The sequence below is a fragment of the Sinohyriopsis cumingii genome, chromosome 7 (genome assembly GCF_028554795.1).
Source record: "Sinohyriopsis cumingii isolate HCF-2022 chromosome 7, ASM2855479v2, whole genome shotgun sequence".
Taxonomy (NCBI): Eukaryota; Metazoa; Mollusca; class Bivalvia; order Unionida; family Unionidae; genus Sinohyriopsis; species Sinohyriopsis cumingii.
In genome coordinates, this window is record NC_142967.1 from 76,948,918 (window position 1) to 76,972,509 (window position 23,592).

General features: G+C 35.6%; 1 protein-coding gene across 1 annotated transcript in view; it reads left to right on the forward strand.

The window, feature by feature from the left end:
* The window catches only part of LOC149795563 (serine protease HTRA2, mitochondrial-like), a 34,194-nt gene extending 30,292 nt beyond the window's left edge, over positions 1-3,902 (forward strand). Inside the window, exons 6-7 of the mRNA XM_089965391.1 lie at positions 1,623-1,806; positions 2,660-3,902. Coding sequence (XP_089821517.1) covers positions 1,623-1,806; positions 2,660-2,825 — 350 coding nt within the window. The 3' untranslated portion in view covers positions 2,826-3,902. The remainder of the gene's footprint in view (positions 1-1,622; positions 1,807-2,659) is intronic.
* The last annotated feature ends 19,690 nt before the right edge of the window (positions 3,903-23,592 follow it).

A 23,592-nucleotide genomic window follows, 5' to 3' on the forward strand; every position in this document is an offset into this window, starting at 1 on the left:
AAGCAATATACTTGCTTGTAAACATCTGCAGTAAACAACATTGATGGACATTTCACTTTAAGGTAGATAGTATATGTTTTAATCATAATATTGTCAGATTTTTAAAATCCAAACAACTCAATACATGTATTGTGCAATGACTACCATCATGAAATGAATAAACACAGTTCATACCATATATGCATTTCTGAATGAGAATACTGACATGAAAACCTAACAAATATATGAATTAAAAGTATTTTTATATACTGCAAATATCTTGAGTTTTCAACATTACCCCTTGATTTATCAAATTTGTATGTTATACTTTTAACTCAACCCGTACTCGGCATGAATTAATTTTTCAGAACAAACAAGCTATTGCATATATTACACCAGATTTGTTCAGCCCATCAGTCTCTAACTGGTAAATACAGTAATGCAGTAATAGTAGGCAATGTATTACAGATATTAAAATGCATTTTTCTTTGGGTTTTATTGAGGTGGGTAAAACTAATTTTAATTATATAATATTTATCAGCCACTGTTACAAAGATTTGCTCCCTTTGCCCATACTCTGATGTCCAGTACTCAGGTCCAGGTCAAGAGGATGGTAAGCCGTGTGTAATGCAGGACTGGGATTTTGTTATTGTTCAGTTCTAGAACCCTCCATACTAACTGGAGGAAGGAAATCATGTAGAATCATGTAACTTAGATGTAACAGTACCTACCTGGAAAGGTAAGTAATACAGTTACAATAGTAAGTATTGCATTTACCCGTGCATAAAACTACATTTTCAATTTCTGTTTTATAAAACTTATTATGATTGTTTGCCAGGCCATTTTATATGAAGCAGTGTTTGGTCTAGAGTGGCTGCCATGAAAATGGTTGAGCTTACTTAGCAGTCCTGCAGAAAACCTATTTTCTTCAGAACAGCTGATAGGTGGCTCACCTAACAGTTATGTGCTGGTATCAGTATGGAAAACCAGTATTCAGCTTTGTCTCCAGGAGTTCATTAGATATGCTATATGAGAATCGTGCTTGGGCAGTTCCCATAGCAGTGGTATGGATTACCATAGCAATGGTATGGATTCCCATAGTAGTGGTGTGGATTCATTACACTATGTGGTGAATATCTACTTTTATCAACCCTGCAGGTAGCTTGCATTTGGGTTAGTGAGGAACTTATAAATTTTAAGCTCAAGATGTTCAGGGAAGAATGTCTCAAGTTGAGGTTCAGGGAAGAACGTCTCAAGTTGAGGTTCAAGAGGTCATGTATCCAGCAAATCAAAGAAGATTTTATATAAAAGAAGTGTAATTATACTTAAGTAAACTTGTCTTGAGAGACCACTGCTATGAGAGATGACCTCTTTTGAGAGACCATGTTCTCGAAACACAGAGTGATTGATTATATAGTCTTATGAGCTGTAATGAAAGACCACCTGTCTTGAGAGACCATTATTGTTTGGGTGATGAGGTGGTCTTTCAAGACAGGTTCAAGTTTTTGCCATATGGTGGACATACAATGTCCTGTTTATGATACTCTCCTTGATTTATTATTAGCATGTGCAGAAAATTTATCATCCATCATATTTCTGCAATTAAGAAGGAGTTAAAGACATACATTTTGCTGCTTTTTCAGCTGAAAGACGCAGTTGGTTTGGGGTGGACAAATCCACAACAGTGAAGAAGCGTTACCTTGGCATAACAATGTTGACTTTGACACCAAGTATAATTAGTGAACTTCGAGAAAGAATCGTGAATTTTCCTGATGTGACAGGAGGTGTATTTGTTCACAGAATTATTGTTGGATCACCAGCCCATGTGTAAGAAAAATGCAAATGCAGTGTTTACTAATTAAATAGTGTAACAATGAAAGCTTATTCTGGGTAGTAAAAGACCCAAAGCTCTGTTCCAGAAGGTTATTTTTTTTACTAAAAGTCAAAGCAGAATATACTTTAAGAAAATCACATGAATGATTAATCTTATCGTAGTGCTGACTTTACAATTGAATACCATATGTACATGCTTCTAAGTTGAGTCAAATTGAACACAATATAGACCTAATATACTGGCAGATCAGGATCATTGGGTTTTTCTTAATACTGATTACTCCTGCATTGATCCAAAAATGCTGGCATATTATGCCATGGCAGATATGGATCTGTGCAGTTTTTGCAGTTGGACTCAACATATAATTATGTATATATGGTGTGTATCATTTTAAGTATGTTTGCTTGTGTCGGATTTATATTCACCATGTAACTCAGGATGATTGTTATATGATCCTCGTCATCATTCATTCTGTACAATACACCTAATGATATTTAGGAGAAGCAGTACAATCAGGTAATGATTTATTGTGACTAAATATTGAAATCAAGACTGTAAATACAGATCAGATAAGCAAGCCAACAAAGTATTAAAACTTCACAAAATTATCACCAATTTAGAACTAGTTCTAGTAGTTTCCTTCACCAATAAAGACATTCATCCTTGATGTCTCATTGTATAATCAAAACATTGTTTAAAAGTGTTCTTAAATTTTTGGAAGATATTTGCATTAAAAGTTTCAGACGACACTGTGAAAAAGAGAGTAAACTTAATAGGTACTTTAAATCTCACCATTTCATAACTCTTTTTCTCATGATGTTTTAAGTGGTATTTTTTCCATGACAGTGCTGGTATGCAGGTTGGAGATGTTATAGTAAAGATTAATGGAGCTGAGATAAGAACTTCCACGGATGTCTACAAGGCTGTGGAATCAGGACAGGAAATGAAAGTTGTTGTGAAAAGAGGACAAAAGACACTATCTTTAACCGTTTCACTGGAGGAAATTTCATAATTAGTCATTTCTTTAACAGATTGCTAATTTTAGAATTAGTAATGATCATTTATGAAATATTGGTGTATTTAATATTTAATAAAGTTGATTTTTGAATCTGTGTAAAAGGGTTGATGCAATCCAAAATCATGAAGCAAATTATAGGTTGGAGTTCATTTTTTGATCTACTATTAGTTGAGTATATATCTCCAAGTAAGGGGCATTGCATAGAAGAGTAAGGAAAAATATATACCCTAACAATAATTGCCCATGATATAATTGAATTGCATAGAAAAGTGTGTGAAAATACATACCCTAACATAATTGCCCATGAAATAATTGCATAGAATAGTATGGGAAAATATATACCCTAACACTAATTGCCCTCAAAATATATACCGTAACAATAATTGCCCATTAAATAATTGGTTATAATTTTTTTAATCATCAAGAATTGACAAATGCAGTGTAGTTTAACTAGAACAATCACTGGAAATGAATCTGAATTGTGGTGTATCTAATTTGTTCATTTGTACTTATGTTATGTCTTGGTTATAAATTGTGACATAGATAGCTGAAGCATTTGAAATATACAGTTACACAAAATGCTCAGTTTGAATTTGAACATCTCAATACATAGATAGGAATAATTGTTTGTATGGTATTTTATACCTTGGTCTTTGCAAAAACACATTCATTTTGTGACCACTTTTGGTGATTAGAAGCACAGTCAGAGAGTGGACTGGTCAGTTGCGACTTACTTTAAGCTTAAGTAAGTGGAGGGTAAAGTGCTTATAAAATATTGTTTGCAGTCATAAGAGATACTGTACAGTTTAATACTTTTTAGAATCATGCGATACTGTACAGTTTAATACTTCTTGATCCTGTATGAGATTGGTCATGAGATACTGTACAGTTTAATACTTTTAGGCCCTGTGTGAGATGAGTTATGATATACTGTACATTTTAATACTGCTTGATCCTGTGTGAGATGAGTCAGGAGATATTGTACATTTTAATATCTCCCGACCTCTGTGAAATGAGTTTTCATCTCAGAAGTCCTTAAAGATTAAATAAAGTGTATTTTTATTGTTATTATTATTATTATTAATAGTAGTAGTAGTTATCTTTTAAATTTAGCATAACTGTGCCTTGAGAAAATTAAAATTCTTCAATTCTGTAGGTATAATGTATTCATCCATTTATTTGTCCAGCCATCCATTACCCACACTTTAGTTTCTAGGGCTAAAATCATTTAATGTATATCTATGACATTTGGTACACTTACTGAACATATGATGTAGTTGTGCCTTTTGCTTTTCACAGCTATTTAGTTTCAGTATTTTAAACATTTGAATCCATTTGTCAGTTCATCCATCATTTCATCATTCACACTTTTAAGTTTTGGAAAATCAAAACTGTTTAAGATATCTTTATGAATCTTAGTACACATGTTAGACTAGCAGTCTTGAAGGCCATATTAGACATGAAGCTGTACCGATGTCACTTTTTGCCGATTACGCCGATACCCTGGATAGCCGATTATTAAAATTACCAATACCGATTATGAGACCTATTATTTCATTATTATTTGTTTTATAACAATGACTGGTTCAGAAATATAAACCTATTAGTGTAATGCAAGCAGGATTTAATGCCATGTGAGTTATAACAAGGTTGTTAATATGACAAGTGAATACAAAAACCAACAGAAACCGGATAAGAAGTACATTGCTATTTATAGAAAACAACAATCACCAAACATAAAACTTGAAAAATTTTAAAGCACTGATAAAACTTATGGTTTGCCAATTCAAGATATAAATGAATGAAAATGTATTAAGCTAGTTTTTTAATTTACGTTCATTAATGCAGGTCGCCCTTACTTGATTTCAATAAATGACTAAAAATGTTAATAATGATAGCCCAATAATAATTAAAATTAATAATACACATGCTTTAAGACTAAAGTTAGACATCACTGTATGCTGGCTGTAGCTAATACTGAAAGCCTAGTTTAGGTAGGTTGTAATTAAACAACAGTAACATTTCTCCCTTCTCACCAAGTAACGATCCACAACGATCGAAAAAAATCTGGCCTGCATCACTAAACAGATGCACGCTTGGAATGCTTGATGCTGCTGCAAACAAATAGCATCTAGCTTATTTGGTAAAGACTGGGAACTGAAACCTGTGAGCATTCCACCAGCCATACATGTCTTCACGTGGCAACAGAGGGCTGGCCAGATACAATTCAAGCATCGCGTAAACAGTATCATTCACGTGGGTTGTTTTGTTGATGGTACAGACAGGTTTGTCACAGGCCACAGAAAACAAATCTTAGAGATGCGACGTTGTTGGTCCATTAGCATTTGTTTAAGTTTCAGTTTGTTTTTTGGGTTGGGGGTTCCTCCTGCTTGTCAGCTGACACAACTATGATGCATTCTGCTCTAAGCCTTTCTTTGAATCTGGTCACAAGTAATTCTTCACTGAATAGGCATTGTTTGAATCATGGATGCAAGATGGTGGTCAAGACAAGCTTCTTGTTGCTAGCAACATAGTAAAGCGTGTGTTCAGTGACATCAACATATCACTGTGCATTGTCTGAATACCTTGACTCACTTCATGCTCTCAAGCCAGCAACATATGAAGCATTATCAGCATAGGAAGAATGATGGATACTGATGTTTGGCTATCACTTACTTCCTTGGTAATGTCTGGGAATGGACCTAACATGTCCACAATATTGTTAATCAAGACCCACTGTTGAGCTATTAGGCTAGGCAGGTCTTAGACAGTAGCATAAGCCCCCAAGACCTGTTTTTGTTCATATAACAAAACCAGCATATTATATGTAGAATTCCAAGATGTCTGGACATCCTTGACAAGTTTCTTATGGGCAATGCTAAATTTTTCCTTCTGCCTTCAAGCTGCTGTTATGCCAGGATGGAGTGCCGGAACTTGCTGACTATGGATCCGAGATCGCCAAAACATCTTTGACAGCTTGTTGCAACAGAATGCCATCACTGACAATGAGCTGCAGCATGTGTGAAAAATAAATGATGCTGTCCATTTCATCCAGACGCATTGCTTTTACCATGTTTGCACTGCAGAAGAACATAGATATGAGTTTTGGGAATGTTGTATTCCTTGCATAATTTGTCCAGTTTGCTTGCCAAATATTCTCCTGTGTGTGATTCATCGAGAGGCATTGCTGCTAAAATCATGTGTTTCCACTGAAAGTCTTCTGTCAGCCAATCAGTCGTAAGACTCAACAAGGCTACGCCGATGGACAGGTCGACCACACATAAGAGGTCAAACTAAGGTCAGATTGTGCAGAAACTAAATCACGCACCTTGCTTTGTATCACCTTATGCATGTCAGGTATCAAAGATGTAGAAAAGTACATCCGACTTGGAATTTTATGGCGTGGTCATGCCTTGGCCATCAGATATTGAAATACAATGTCTTCAACTTTGGAAAACGGTTACACATCTACTGCCATGAACTCTGCAATAGCTTTGTGCCAACTAATAGCTCTAGGGTTGTCAAATGCAAATGGCTGCTTCTGGTCCAGCATGGTGTCAATAGTCTGAGTAAGAGGAGTTGCTGCAGCTGCAGAGGTTAACTGCACAGCATCCTTTTCTTTTTTATCTGCCAGAAACAGGCCATGTTTGACGATGTGCTTGCAGCGCAAGTCGTGGACAAGATTTGATGTCGTATAGTTTTAGAATCCTTTCCACCTCTGGAAATACATGCTTTGCAAAGTGTGCAATTTGCTTTGGACTCATCGACTGCATTTACTTTGAAGTAATTCCAGACTGAACTTGAGTGTTTCGAGTTCAACATTATGTATAGGCTTGGTAGTGTATTTAATAGTGTACAGTCGCTAGTCAGTATTAATAATCCAGTAGATTCGCACTCTTGAAACAATGCTTTAAATCAAGTACGTTTCTACTTAGTTGTCCACGTGGCTGGATGGATGCATGCACCATGCTGCGAGTTGCGGGCTGAAGCAGCTCTGCAGCTGGGGTATCCAGGGGTAACGTCACTGGCGCTGGCATGCCAATATCAATGCGGCTTGATATTTGTATGTTTGCATTCAGCGTGCGACCACTATTCATTGATTAGCATTGCAGGACTGGCTAAAGAACAGATTAACTATGGTGAGTCATAGTTTCATAGTAGTTGGAAATTTTGCTAGCTATCTAATCTGCCTAGCTATCTGCTAATGTTTATGCTGGAAGTTCAACAGCCACACAAGGCCTTATTGGCTGGTTAGCTGCTGTGATTGGGATGAGTGCATGAATGGTATTGATAATTTGTTGTGTGCAGACAATCAGCGGTAGTTTACAGAAAGTGTGTTAAAAAGTATTTACTTTGAATAATATATTGTCTTTCAATTAACCCACAAATCAAATGTTTATTCCTTAATTTCCACTATTTAATTCTGATTCAAAATTCAAGCCATGTCAAGATGAGTATGGCTGATTAATAGGTACAGCTTTAATTAGACTATCAATCATGAGGGTACATATTAGAGTAGCAGTCCAGATGGTACACATGTTACACTAGCAGTTTGTATGTGCCATATTATAATAGCAGTCCAGATGTTACACATGTAAGACTAGCAATCTGTATGTGCCATATTAGAGTAGCAGTCCAGATGGTACACATGTTACACTAGCAGTTTGTATGTGCCATATTAGAATAGCAGTCCAGATGTTACACATGTAAGACTAGCAATCTGTATGTGCCATATTAGAGTAGCAATCCAGATGGTACACATGTAACACTAGCAGTTTCTATGTGCCATATTAGAATAGCAGTCCAGATGTTATACATGTTAGACTAGCAATCTGTATGTGCCATATTAGAGTAGCAATCCAGATGGTACACATGTAACACTAGCAGTTTCTATGTGCCATATTAGAATAGCAGTCCAGAGGGTACACAGATTAAACTTGCAGTCCAGATGTGCTATATTAAACTAGCAATCCTGAGGATACACAGGTTGGGCTAGCAGTCGATATGCCATATTAGACTAGTAGTCCTGAGGGTACACATGTTAGACTAGCAGTCTGGATTTTACATTTGTTGTATAGTATAGGTATTATAAAGATTGAAAGTGGTATATCATAGGCACTAGCATAAAGAGCATAAAAATGGAAACTGCTGGACCATAAGGAACTAGCATAAGCAGTATATACATCGAGAGTGCTGGACCTTAGGGTACTAGCATGGGCAGTATAAACAATTAAGTGGTGGATCATAAAGCACTAGCACAAGTAGTATATTCGTTGGGAGTGTTGGACCATATGGTACCAGCATAAATAGTATATACATTGAGAGTTTTGGACCTTAGGGTACTAACATAAGTAGTATATACATAGGGTGTTGGACCATAGGATACCAGCAGAAGTAGTATATACATTGAGATTGCTGTACCTTAATGCACTAACATAGAAAGTATATAAAATTGAGTGTCCTGGAGCATAGAGTACTAATATAAGTATTATAAATTGAAAGTGCTGGTCCATAGGGTACTGTCATAGGTAGCATAAAATTGAAAGTGCTGGACCATAGGGTACTTGCTTAAGTAGTATAAATTGAAAGTACTGGACCATTCGGTACTAGTATAAGTAGTATAAAAATTTAAAGTACTGGACTATAGAGTACTTTCAGTAAAAGTCTTTACAAATCAAGGGACTGGGAGAGGAGGGGTGAATATGTCATCTCTACATGACCTTTTTAAAAATGTATTTAAAAAATTTGTTTAAAAAAGGAAGAAAGAAGATGAAGAAAAAAAGAGTGGCTGGCCACAGCAAATTGAATAACATATACATGTTCCATTGCATCAACTGCACTCAGGGTTAAAACACCATGTATAATTTCTTTATTTTCTATCCATGTAAATATTTGTGATATAAAAATTCTTTAAAGGTTACATGTATAGCAAACAATGCTTTGTGTAGCATTTTTATGTAGCCTGTGATAACAACACTAAATTTGTCAGTGCTGACTCAAAATCATTTGTCAGATTGGGAGAGACTGTTGATGTATTATTGTTCCATGAGCAGGTAATTATAATGAATTGCAGCATGAACTGTATGACAGTTCTTATCTAATGTATCATTTGTATCATTGATGGGGATGAATGAATGGATGGATGGATACAAATAAAAGAGGAGTGGGAAAAAGGAATACAAGAGGCTGGCCTCAACTAAATGCAGAAGCATATATGTGTCCTGTTGTGTGAAATTTACCCAAGGATGGAGGTATTATAAATAGTCATGCCTGTCTTAAAGTCATAAATATAACCAGTGAAAATAAGTGATTGTCTCATTTCTAATCAGTATTTTGTTTTATAAGACTTTGAAAATTATTTATCATTTAAGGAAGGAGATAATCTAACATGGGGACTTTTAAGGCTGGTTCAGCTGTATATGTGGGCCAAACAGAAGTGACTCATAGTTAATAATTCTTGTAAAGAGTGAGCTCTTTCTCTACATCCAAAAAGAAACATAAATAAGGATGGATGTACTGCTGATTACCTTGTTGTGCACAGTTCAACATGGTAATTAGTAATTGCTCCATACTCAGCTGTTAACTGAGGAGACCTAAATCCCATATAATCTCATTCAACCAGGACTCTTATGTGACACCATGAGATTTTTGTGTGAGGGTCTGGTCAAATGATTCATTGATTGATCTAACTGATAGACTGGGTCAGTTACTGTGGTGTGCCTTTGGGCAAGGCATTATACTCTAATTCCTTTGGCACTAAATAACTAACTTGTGTTGCTGTCCTGAAAAGTAGCAAACCAAACTGATAGACACTCCAGTCAAACTTTATACAAGCAAAACTACAAAGATATTTCTCATCATCTCAGAATTTATATAGATATTGTTTATGCAATTATTCAAACCAAAATTATAATGTAAGCTTAAAAGTATATCATTAAATGTTATTTTCAAACAAACATTGACGAAGAAGGCATGTCTCATTCAGACAGTTGACTTGAGAACATAACATCATCTCCTCATAATGTTGGATTACCTCCCCTAATCTTAGTCGCCAATCAAATTACTTTTAATATTTTTTAGAAAAGTCTCTTATTGGTATTAAATGGAAACCTTTTTATTTTTGGACCATTGTTTGGTCAAGATCACATATAGCCACAAAGGAGGACTGGTTGAGTAAGACCAGGACCTATTTCTTTGGTTTTATTGCATTTCAAGACCATGATCTGCTGGCATGTTATACAATGACAGATTCGGGTCTGGAATGCCTATTATAAACAAGATGAACAACTTCCACTTATAGATGATCCATATGTAGTTAAAATCACTTGTTAAAATGAGCATCTGTCAAAGTCACACAAATACGCAGATTTGGTATAACCCAAAAATCAATTTTGCAAACACTTTTTATTTCCCCAGGATGTTGAATTGTTACTTGTTTAGGCTCTAATTAACCATGACAAAAGAAAGAGTGAAAACAAGTTTTGAAAAATTTAACAAATAATTTATTTCCCTGGAAAAACACTGTAAAAATGAAAAGATAAGAACTTAGTTTTAAGAATCTAATCCAAAAATAGTTGTTTACTTGTCTCAGTGATTTCTGAATAAAGGTTGAGAACTAAGTCAAAAATAGAAACGGTGTTTCTGTTCTTAGGTATTTATGAAAAGATTTGGGTCAAACTGAATTTTCTGCAAAATATCAAATTCCTAGTAAAAACAAAATTACATTACTTTGACATGTAATGATATTAAAAATAAAACTTACAAACAATCAAATAAAACATTAATTAAATCAAATATACATAGCAGAATAAATTAGGTTATATGACATTGTTTGGACTATTACAGAATATGAAGAATTAAATTTGTTGGCTTTGCTTACGCCATCCTACAGTGGGTATGGACTTAAGTGAAAAATAATAAACTGTCATTATGTATTTTATTGTTGTGTCTTTTATGTTAATTTTTACTTAACATTACTTTTCGGTGTCAGTTCTGTTGCACTATAATTGGTCACTTTTGTTGGGGTTTAACTCTGTATTTTATTGCCATTATCATCATTTTCTTCGTCGTAATCAGCAGCAGTAGTACTTTCTACAATATGTGATAAAAGACATCATTTCAAACTTGAACTTTATATTTTACGGCATTCTTGAAGTCATGAAGCTTGAAAATCAAAGAAACACTCCATGAACAGCCACGGCGAAGCAAAGAACATTTATGTATTGTGTAACTGATTCTTAAGCTTCATGAATTTATGAATGTAACATATGTAGTTCAGTTGTTATAAATATTTATAGAAATAATAATAATAACATATCTCAGATAAAATACCAGATTGTCAGAGTGCACAAAAGGTTGCATCAATATGTAAGTAGTCCCTTTCTGGCATTTTGAACTAATGATGGCATTATGAACTAATGATACATTTTTAACCAGTTTAAATGCTTGTTGCAGAAACTAGTTAAAAATCTGTAATTATATTTCCATATTAGTCAAATTATGGTAGAACATTTTATGATAGGTGGGATTTGAAAATTTGTCTGCACAATGCGCTCTGTACATAACATATTTTGCAAGCAAAATTAGGAAGTCGATAAAATAATCAGAGTTGTTAATTTCTAGAAATCTTTTTGTGTAATTTTAAAAATTTGGATCATAAGTATGGATCTATTCCACAAATAATTTCCAAAAAATATTCAGTAACAGAACAGTCTTAGAATAAGTGCTCAGTTTGTTCTGTTCCCTTCTTACAGAAATTGCATTTATCATTATCACTTATAAATTAATCTTTTTCTAAAACTGGTTTGTGGCAATATTTCCGTGTAGAAATCTAAAATTAAAGGTAACAAGTTTTATGTCTTTTGAGCATCATTTAGCCAAAACAAAGGAATTTGACCATTCAGTTACACCAATTCCACACCCTAGCTGCCTGGACCAAGTTTCATATTTAAATTTGGTGCATTTTTATAAGTCTTTGGTATGACTTGACCAAGGTTCAAACCTGCAACCTCACGCATCCAAGGAGGATGCTCTAACAACTTAGGCCACCAGAGCGGATGATACAGAGGCAAAGTTGTTTAAAATCTGCATTGTTGTCTCCAAGGAAAATGGAGAACCAAATAATAATAAAAGTATTTTCAGCATACTGCGCTAATTTGAACTTCATTTTATTATAGAAAATGCCTGCAATATTTGTGTTCTTTTTTAGTTCTATTGCAAGAAGTTCAACTCCTGTTATAAATAAGTAGGGTGGTGACAGCCTCTCTCAGAATAGAGAAATAGGAATAAATGACCATTAAAAATGACTCATATTTTGTATTTATTGCAGAGTACTCTAAACCACTGACAAATAGATTCCACACAGTCGAAAGATTTCATGGCATTCTCCAGAAAGTTCTATCCAACTGGGTCAAAAGCTTTCTTGAAGTCTATCAGTAGGATTAGGCCAAATTCATTTTTTCTTCCACAAGATACTGCATCGGATCATACAAAATTCTTGTATTTTCACCAATGAATCTCATTTTAATAAAACCTTTTTGACTGTCACTGATAACATGGAGGACTTTTTTCACCCTAGAGGCAATTGATGATGAAGCAGTCTTGTAATCCACATTAAGTAGTGAAATTGGTCTCCAATTTGCAATGACTTTTCTGTCATTATCTTCTTTTGGAATGCAAATAATGATTGCCTGCGACTTAAATTCTGAAAATGTTGCATTTTGTATCCAGCATTTAGAGACCTAAAGAGAAAGCCACACGGCAGACACTGTAGCAATATGACTAAAAATTTTTAAAGCTCCATTAAAAAATCCAAATCACACACAAATATGTACGCACTTTTCTTCTTAGCAGTACACTGTATTGACTTTGGATTCTGTATTCCAAAATTTCACAATCAGTGGTTTTGGGGCACCTCTTTTCCCAGGGATTTGACGTATTGCAAGAATATCCCTGTCATCTACTTCTTGCCCTGTTACATTCATCACATCTCTGCAAATTTTGATCTGATATTTTCATTTCGTGACTCAGGTAAGTTGAAGATTTTCAAGTTATTTTTTTCTTGAGTATTGTTCATTGTAATTTTTGATCTTTATGGCCTCCATTGAGTGATCTCCTGCACTTGTAATTTCTTCCTTTAACTTTTTAATTTCTTTCCTTGAGTCATCTAATTCTTGTCTTAACCAGTTGTTTTCACTGTTCTTCCCTGGAAGGATTTGGATTGTTGTTTTGAGGTTTAATGCCATTGTCAGACCAAGATAGGCTCAACATGGTGGCAAGGATAGTCTATTCATGGCGGCCAGCATAACTGGTAGAGGAAGAACCCAGCAAAACCCCAGGAAGAAACAACAACCCACAGGAAGCAACTATACTCCATTTATAAATCTCCAACTTTTCTTATCTTTCTTTATGTTTTAAAACTTTATGTTTTTTAGCATCATTACTTTGACATTATCACACACTGCCCTTGGTAGGTACCTACATGGGTCACTTGTGTATCCCCTCACATTGCCATAGCTGTATTTAAATAAGTACAGGCCTTTTGTGTGATACTCATAATTTTGCTGTACAATTTCTACTGGATACATTCAAGTAAGTTTTCAGTATTAGTGTTAGTGTCCACTTCGTAGTTATATATATATGTGACTGTCCTGATTTCTCCGTGTAAATGGAAAAAATCATGGAACAATGACCTAATCAATATATCAACTGAAAATCACAGAAAAAGATACATTTCCTTTGCTCAAGCAACCATGACAGCAGGCATTCCATCCCAATCCAGAGTTGTTCAGCCTACACATCTGGATTATATTACACTAGCCCTCACAAACAAACAGTTCTGTGATCAAGTGCTGGAGAAAATTGCTTGAGCAAGACAGGCCTCTACCAGAAGTATACGTGTGAAAAGGAGAATGTTTGCACGGTGGTGTGAGTATGAACACATTATGCCACTGATCGCATCATTACCTAGCTACATGTAGCTAACTTCCTACTTTGATGAGAAACTGTTAGCACCAGTCACAATAATAGGCTACCATCACATGCTCTCTCCAACATGCTGAGTGATCATGGAAGATTTGATATCAAACAAGACCTCTATGATCTGCTGTCAATTTTGAGTTCACATGCCCAAAGGCATTGGCTTTTTTGCCTAATGTGGTTCTATCATGGGTGCTTCCTATATGCACTGGCAACGGCTGGCAAAATTAGAGAGACACATGCTTTATCAGTTGACCTACTTGCAGGATATGAGACATTATAACTGATGACAGCCCCTGCTTTCATCGCCAAGAACGAGCACCCATTCATGGGGAATTGGACTTTTGTAATGAAATACCTGTCTAGTCTTCATGCTTCATCACAAAATCATTGAGTGCTAGCTCTGAAGTGGTACTTAGAAAGAACCAAGCCAGTGTATCATGGGAGATAACACCTCATCTTACTCTTCAAAATGGGAAAGGACAATACAGCACAGACACATTTATCCAGGATAAAATGGGTTATTTGTTCCAAAAAAAGGAATTTATCCCAAATCAAATGAGTCTTCTATACATTTCATCTAACAAAAGTTAGGGCAGTTTCTGCATGCATTACATTTCAGCAAAACTGACATAACTGACCTTTTCCATGCTGTGGGATGGAGGTCATTTCTCCTGCTTTTATCTGGAGATCATTCGTCCCAACAGGTTCAGCTCATCCTGGTAGGACCTATAGCCATGGCACTAGAAGTTACCTTCCTGGGTCGTTGGACATCTATAAAGGCATGGCTTTGCAACTTGCACTGCATTTGTGGGAGGGAACAATGTTTAACTTTTGAAGCTGCTCCCCTGACAGATGGAGTCTAATCTCCATGTGGTTTATCTTGAAGCTGTCACACATAACGTAGGAGACCATAGATGACCTCTGGCAAAAACGACAAAAACCTCCAGGGATTAATGTGTTAAAGAAACTTATTTACCAGAAAAAAATTGGTATTTCCTTATCACTTTGATATATTCTTATCATAATTGGCATTATTCATTATCAAGTTAAAGCAATATGTTCATTTTATGAGATGCTTGATCATTTCTATGAACATGGGGTCAAGATCACATTTGCATTAAGGTTTTGGTTTAGTTGTTTTTCTTTGTTTGCTTATATTTCCTAACTGACAGGATCATTTTTCTTCCAACATGGGATCTATAAAGCTAAGAGAAATCATTCTGCAAAACTTCCTCCCACCACAGGAGTCAAGGTCACAATCATAAAAAAATCTGTTGTAAGTTTTTGGTTAAATATTTCTTGGAAGATAATTCTTTTGGTGACATGGTCACTTGCCCTTTGACCTTGGGATCAAGGTCACATGCAAAGTAAATCTGCATGAAAATTTTGGTTAAGGATTTTTTCATTTGCATAAAACCTATGATGGATTTTCTTTTGACATGGGATTGATGAAGCAAAGACAGATCATTCTGCAAAACGTGTTCTTATCACTTGAGGCAAGGTCACAGTCATTCAGATTTTGGTTATAATTTTTAAATTTGCTAATAACATCTTAAACTCCTTGATGGAACTCTTCATACTTAGGATGACTCATTATGAAAGGTAAGGTAATACATTCACTGACATGTACACTTGCCTCTTTGACCACGAGATCAAGGTCACATTCAAAGAAAATATACATTAAAGTTTGGGTTAACATTTTTCATTTTCTTGCATTTTCTAAACCTCATGATGAAATTTCATCAGAAAAGAAGCTAAGGCAAATCATTCTTCAAAATGGGCTCTCACCACTATAGTAAAGGTCGAGAAAATGTCATGGTCAGTTAACTTTTTGCTACATTTTTGGTTACCGCTTTTTATTTGTTTATATTTCCTAAGCAGCAAGATAGATTTTGTTCACACTTGGAGTGATTCATTATGAAACTAACACAATTCAGTCTGTTATGTGTGCTTATACCCTTGGTGTCACGGTCACAGTATTAGAATATTTGTTATGGCTTTGGTTTGAAACAAATTATTTGCTTGTATATCCTCATCCCTGGTGATGGATTTTATTCATACACTGGCTGACTCATGAAGCAAAGTCATTGTAAGACATTTTCACTCAACCTTTTGACATTGGAGTAAAGGAAGGGTTGTCATTGGGGGGGGCAGGGGGGATTTGCCCCCCCCCCCCCCGAATTTGCACGTGCTGTAAAATGTAAAATTGCTGTTGCCTATGTACGAAAATTAACAAGCCCATCAAGTTTTGCCCTCCCCCCACCTAAATCAAGTACCCCCCCCCCCCCGAAAAAAGTTGAAATGACATCTCTGGGTAAAGGTCACACAATTTACATATGCAATGATCTTGAGCTCTTACCAGTTAAAAAGATAGCTGTCAATGAATTTTAAAACATTGATATTGTTTTTACTCAATTATCTTTTTCTTCTGCACCAGTAGCACATCAGTACAACTTTTCCCAACATCCCATACATCTTTAAGCATTAGCACGTATCTAACTGCAAACAGCATTGACTCGGGTCTGTCTTGGTATTGTGAGCCAGCAGGTCCATACAGTGTAGACCCTGTTCTGACTTTGTATAATTAGCCAGCAGGTCCATACAGTGTAGACCCCGTTCTGACTTTGTATAATTGGCCAGCAGGTCCATACAGTGTACACCCAGTTCTTATTTTGTATAATGAGCCAGCATGTCCATACAGTGTACACACAGTTCTACCTTTGTATAATTAGCCAGCATGACCATACAGTGTACACCCAGTTCTTATTTTGTATAATGAACCAGCAGGTCCATTCAGTGTAGACCCCGTTCTGACTTTGTATAATTAGCCAGCAGGTCCATACAGTGTAGACCCCGTTCTGACTTTGTATAATTGGCCAGCAGGTCCATACAGTGTACACCCAGTTCTTATTTTGTATAATGAGCCGGCAGATCCATACAGAGTAAACCCATTTTTCATTCATATGTTGAGCCAGCAGATCTATACAGTATAGACCCAGATCTCTCTCTGTATCATGAGCCAGCAGGTCCATAGAGTCTAAATGCAGATTTACTTTATACAATGAACAAGCAGATCTATATAGTGTAGACTCAGATCTGCCTTTGCATCATGAGCCAGTATATCTATACAGTATAGACTCAGATCTGCCTTTGTATCATGAGCCAGTAGATCCATATAGTGTTGACCCAGACTTACCTTTATGCAATGAGCCAGCAGATCCATACACTGTAGACCTGGATTTGTATTCATATATTGAGCCAACAGATCCACACATTGTAGACACAGATTTGTATTCATATATCAATCCAATGGACCGATACAGTGTAGACCCAGATTTGTAATCATATATTGAGCCAAGAGATCCATACATTGTAATCCAAAATCGTATTCTGATATTGAGCCACCAGATCCGTACATTGTAGATCCAGATTTATATTCATATATTGAGCCAACAGATCCACACATTGTAGACCCAGATTTGTATTCATATATTGAGCCAACAGATCCATACATTGTAGACCCAGATTTGTATTCATATATTGAGCCAACAGATCCACACATTGTAGACCCAAACTGAGTTAATATGTTAAGCCAGCAGATTGACACATTGTAGACCCAGATTTGTATTCATATGTTGAGCCAGCAGATCTATACAGTATAGACCCAGATCTCTCTATCATCAGTCAGCAGGTCCATAGAGTATAAATGCAGATTTACTTTATACAATGAGCAAGCAGATCTATAGTGTAGACTCAGATCTGCCTTTGTATCATGAGCCATTATATCTATACAGTGTAGACTCGGATATGCCTTTGTATCATTAGATAGTAGATCTATACAGTGTGGACCCAGACTTACCTTTATACAATGAGCCAGCAGATCCATACACTGTAGATGCAGACTTGTATTCATATATTGAGCCAACAGATCCATACATTGTAGACCCAGATTTGTATTACATATTGAGCCAACAGATCCATACATTGTAGACCCAGATTTGTATTCATATATTGAGCCAACAGATCCATACAGTGTAGACTCAGATTTCCTGGGGCATTATCTGATGGGAAATCTGGTGGTATCATCATGTTGAGAACCTAATATCTGGATGCATTGTGCGATTGCAAATCTGGGACTGTACTTTTAATTTTCCTTAGGATTTAAAGCAAAGAGCGTAGTCCTAGATTTCATTAGGATGAATTATTGTGCAGTTTCACATTTATGGAGCACCACTGAAAATGAGGAAGGCTCAGTGCAAATACATACACTTCGACGTCTTTCATCGGCTTAAACTGAAAGTTATGTATTTATCACAACTAGGAAAACAACGTGATGGCTGAAGCTAACAGCTGATGAAAATTATTGCTTTAGGAGAAATGTACCTGAAGTAATACAAAGGTTTTACCTGTCCTCAAGATACAGTCATGAATTTTCACAGCAAAGGAATTACTGTTTTCTAAATATGCCCTCTTGAAATTATAAAATATCAAAATATACAAACAGTATTACCTAACCTTTTTAAAAATGTAACTCTCCCATTCAGGAAGTAAAAATATCCATGCATTACTATCAGTTTTTGATGAGATTCAGAAAGGCTTAAATATTTCCTGTCAAACCCAAATCAACTCCATGATTCAAAGATCCAAACAATGATAATGGTAGGGTCTTTAAACCTTCCCTAAGATATACATATTTTGTTAATAACAAGGATTATCACTGGGGAAAATTAGGGGATACTTTATTTTCAATTCAGAACCCTCTGCTCAAATGTAGAACTTGGGAATAGTATCTTCAAATAAATTTAAACATTTACATAACTTTTTTTTCTTTTTCATTTTATAGTGTACAAGTTTTTGAATAAAATGGAGCATTAAGATTATATATGAATTATGCTTATTTCCTCTTCCACATACAACATGCCTTATGTATTATTGTATGCCAAATAAATGTATATTGTACCTAATTATGGAGATTTTAAAACTCTGAGGATAGGAAAATAAAATTAAATTTAAAACTTTGGATTTAAATGAACAAAATTATGTCATCTTTTTAATTTATTTTAATCCATTTATAATAAAATTAAAAATAATAAAGTATGAAAAATCAATATCACATGCTTCCATATAGTAGTGCCAGAAGAATTAGCGAACTGTGTCCTTTGACCTTGACACATTTCCTTCTAAACAGGACATTAAATGAAAATGGTGCTATTCTGATCTCTAATATGGCCATGATAGCAGCCATCTTGAAAATCTTGCTATCACTACTACTCCATTTATTTTTACCAAAATGCTTCCAGTGATGTCTAGTTAGTCCTAAATGAAAATTATGCCAGTCTGACATCTAGTACAGCTGCCTTGACATCTATCTTGGAAATTGTCTTGTTGCTACTTATTGTGGGGTTTGCACCTGAAGACTTCTTAGGAGGTCGAGTTGGACCTAAATGAATATCATGCCAGTCTGACATCCAATATGGCACCATGGCAGTAATTTTGATAATCTTATCATTGCTAATACTCATGGTAATGCTGAGTGGAATTTTCACCAAAATACTTATGATATCTAGTTGTTCCTAAATTTAATTGGAGATGACATTACATTCAATATGGCCACTGTTTTGGCCATCTTGAAAATCTTGTTATCGCTACTACTCCAGAATTAATCCTCATATATCAACACATAGGGTTTTCACCAGGAGACTTCTTATGACATCTATTTGATTTTAAATGAAGATTGTACCAATGTTACATCCAATATGGCTGCTAAAGTGGCCATTTTGACAATCTGTTTACAAATTTCAACACTATGACTATGACTCGTCTTTAATTCCTGGAAATTGAGAACACCAGTCCCTTTGAAGGACTCTTTTTTTAAAAATGTGTGTAAATCCTGAAATTGCATGTCCTAGAATAGAGCCCATAAATATTTTGTTGGTATGTCAGTTACTCTTTGACTTTAATGCTTATCATTATAGTCACTACAAACATTCAGAAGCAACAACAATGACAATCACGGTTGGAATTTCTCAAGAATATCTATGTGACCGACCAATTTTTTGAAGGAGGGACATGGGACATTTTGGGAACAAACTTTCAGACCACCAAATATCTTGAACAGAATATTCTTTTGATTTTGAGAATAAAAATTATATCCATCACAGTAGCTGAAATAAATTATCTTGAAATTTTTTTAAAATCGGGTTTAAAGAATTCATAGGCACTCCACACCCATCCCTACCTGCCCAAATATGAAACAATCAGTTTTTATGGGTTTTATGTCATAAGCAGATAATCATCAGTTTAGTTCATTCTGAGAAGAGTCATTAATTATTAATTGACTTGTGTGTACAAGTGTTAGACTGTGGGTTTAGAAGACATCAAAGACACAGAATAGACTTTTCAAAACATTTTAAGAATGCCATTTATATATATATATATATATATATATATATATATATATATATATATATATACATACACACACACTTCATTTGTCCTTCTTGTCTCTTTAATTTATGTGGGTTTTTTCTTTTCTCACTTAAGTTATTTTACAGTAATTTGCAATGGTATAATGAGATCTTTGCCCCAAAAAGTTGGTTAAATTGTGTCCAAGTAACTGTTCTAACCACTATCTCAATTCCCCACCCCCAAGCTTTGTCCCTTGTGTTCATGCCCTTGTATACTTAGTGATGCAATTGTTTTTCATTTTGATTGCTCTTGCATTTTATTGTAATTAATATTTAAATACAGTCAATAAATAATTGCTAGATGTATTAGATTAAACTGTACTTGCTTTATGAAACACAAATGTTACATAGAAACAAAACCTGTACCCTAATCCAACAGTAAGAAAATGAATGGCCTTATTTGCAACTGTAGTTATAATTAATTAGTTGCTGAAATATAATTGAAGCAGTAGCACATAATGTGACTTACAGTGCCAAATAAATAGGCTCTCTCTTATTGCTCCAGTGACCTAGTGGTTAGAGTGTTCACCTTGGATGCAAGAGGTCCTGGGTTTGAATCCCAGCTGAGTCATAATAAAGACATAAAATTGGTACTAGCAGCTGCCTCACTTGGCACTCAGCATTAAGAGGCTAGTGTAAGGATTGGTCAACCTGGTGTTAGGATAATTTAACTGAGTGGGACATCCTGCTACATGTCTGCGGCATGATGCCCCAGTGCTAGACATCACTATAAACTGCCACACTGCAGACATCAAGCAATATGACTGAAACATTGTTAAAGCTACATTTTAAAAAAAAATCCAAATCCAAATCACTCTCTCTCTCTCTCTCTCTGTTAAAATAGTAGTGTTGTACATGGGGGTTCTACACATCTGTGCCTATCCTTGCTTTCAGTTGTGATACCAAAAGGGTATTGAAAAATACTACTTTCAGTGAAAGAAAACAGCAGAAAAGCTATTTGAATTGAACTTTAGTATAACCATATTCAGTCATTGTGCAAAACAAACTAGGTGATTTCATTTTGTTGTTGCTGTTGTTGTTGTAGAGTTTAATGCCATTTTTCAGCACATGATAGGCTATACATGGCGGCCAGTATTAATGGTGGAGGAAGAACCTGGGAAAACCCCAGAAAGAACCACCGACCCACGAGAAGCTACTGGCAAGCTTTCTCACATACCCACATTAGCCGAATCCGAGACTCGAACCCACGCAGACAGAGGTGAGATGGCAGTGATCCATAACGGAGAGTGCTTTAGACCACTCGGCCACTCGGGGCCCCGATTTCATTTTCATAACTACTCTAATGATGATGTCATTTAGATATTCTATCTTGAAAATATTTATGAAATCCATGGAAATCTTTTTTTTTTTGGGGGGGGGCCAAAATCAAAAGGATATATTTGTATACTTCAGAAATGGATTTTTCAGAGAGGAGCAACTGCACCCCTCCTCTGCAGATGTCTATGGTTGCTTCAGCTACCTGGTTACATTACTATGCATACTTGCCTGTAAATTAAGTCCAACTACAAACTGGACAAACGCAGATCTGCCATTCCATAATACACAGACATATATCTCTGTGAATTTGTTTTTTGGGGGTTGGGGTTGGGGGATATTCAGCAGAACAAATAACATATACTATAATCTACCAGTGCATTATGCAATGACAGATTAGGATCTATATTGTTTGCAGTTGGGCTTATTAATGAGTATTGATGGCAGATGTAATTTGTTATCAGCCTCACCAGACTATTGTTGGCACCTCTTCTTGTTTTATTCTGATGCTCAGATTCCTCAGATTACTCATTCCTGTATCAAATAAGTTCTAATAATTTCATTATATATATGTTTGGGTCCAATCAATTTAGCTTGCTAAATGAGTTCCTTTTTGTCTTTAGGGACCACAAGTGGACAAGTGGACAAGTGGTCTAAAGGGCTCACCATTACAGATCATTGCCATCTTACCACTGTCTGTGTGGGTCTCAGTCTCAGGTTCGGCCATTATGGGTATGTGAGAAAGCTTGCCTGTAGTTTCTTGTGGTTGGTGGTTCTTTCCAGGGTTTAGCTGGGTTCTTCCTTCGCCATTAATACTGGTCACCATGTATAGTCTATCTTGTGCTGAAAAAGGGCATTAAACCCTATAACAAGAACAACAACGTCTGACTGGTTGTGCATCAGAGACATACACTATTTGTGCTCTTGATTTGGTTAGCAGTGTGACACACAACCATGTTTAGAACCAAGCATCATGACATAATAACAGAGAAAGCTGGTCAGAGTTGAGATTGCCAAACGTGAGTAAGGAAGCATTAGACATCCATTATTATAATTAATTGTATTCAACACTAACAAGATATACATTGATGGTAATTCATTATTTTCTCCCTGTCTTGGATTAATTGTGATGACTCTTATTTTATAGCTGAAATATATTTTATATTTCTATTGTTTGTCTTCTCAAAAGTAAAATAGCTCTGTTCTGAATATAATGTAAGATTTCTCTCTCTCTCTCTCAACGTTTAAAGAAATGGTGCATTTATTTACACGGGAAAGGACTTTTTTCCTCTATGAAATGGGCATGTTTATAGCTTCAGCTGGAACCTCCTTTTCCAGTAAAAATAGTACACTTTTCAGTTTAAAAACAGAGGAATTATACCATTTGAAGCAGGGGCCCCGAGTGGCCGAGTGGTCTAAAGCGCTCTCCGTTACGAATCACTGCCATCTCACCTCTGTCTGCGTGGGTTCGAGTCTCGTATTTGGCTAATGTGGGTATGTAAGAAAACTTGCCAGTAGCTTCTCATGGGTCGATGGTTCTTTATGGGGTTTTCCCGGGTTCTTCCTCCACCATTAATACTGGCTGCCATGTATGGCCTATCGTGTGCTGAAAAATGGCGTTAAACCCTACAACAACAACAACAACAACCATTTGAAGCAAAACAAGGCCCCACTTTGGCTCCCCCCATTTTAAAATAATATTTCTGGTGAATAATTTTTTAAGCTATGATGATGAAGATGATGATGATGATGATGATGATGATAGATAGATAGATAGATAGATAGATAGATAGATAGATAGATAGATAGAGAGATAGATAGAAAAAAAAGATAGATAATAGATAGATTTTTCTGTTCACTTTGATATACATTATTTTTAAATGTACATTATTTCCATTCCCAAATTAAATTATTATAATATCATATTCAAAGATAACAGAAGCGAGTGTTGTGGCATAAATGAAATTTTTATAAAAGTTTACAAATACAGGGTTATCAACAATCTCCTGACTTTATTCTTTCTGCTTATGGATCTGTAA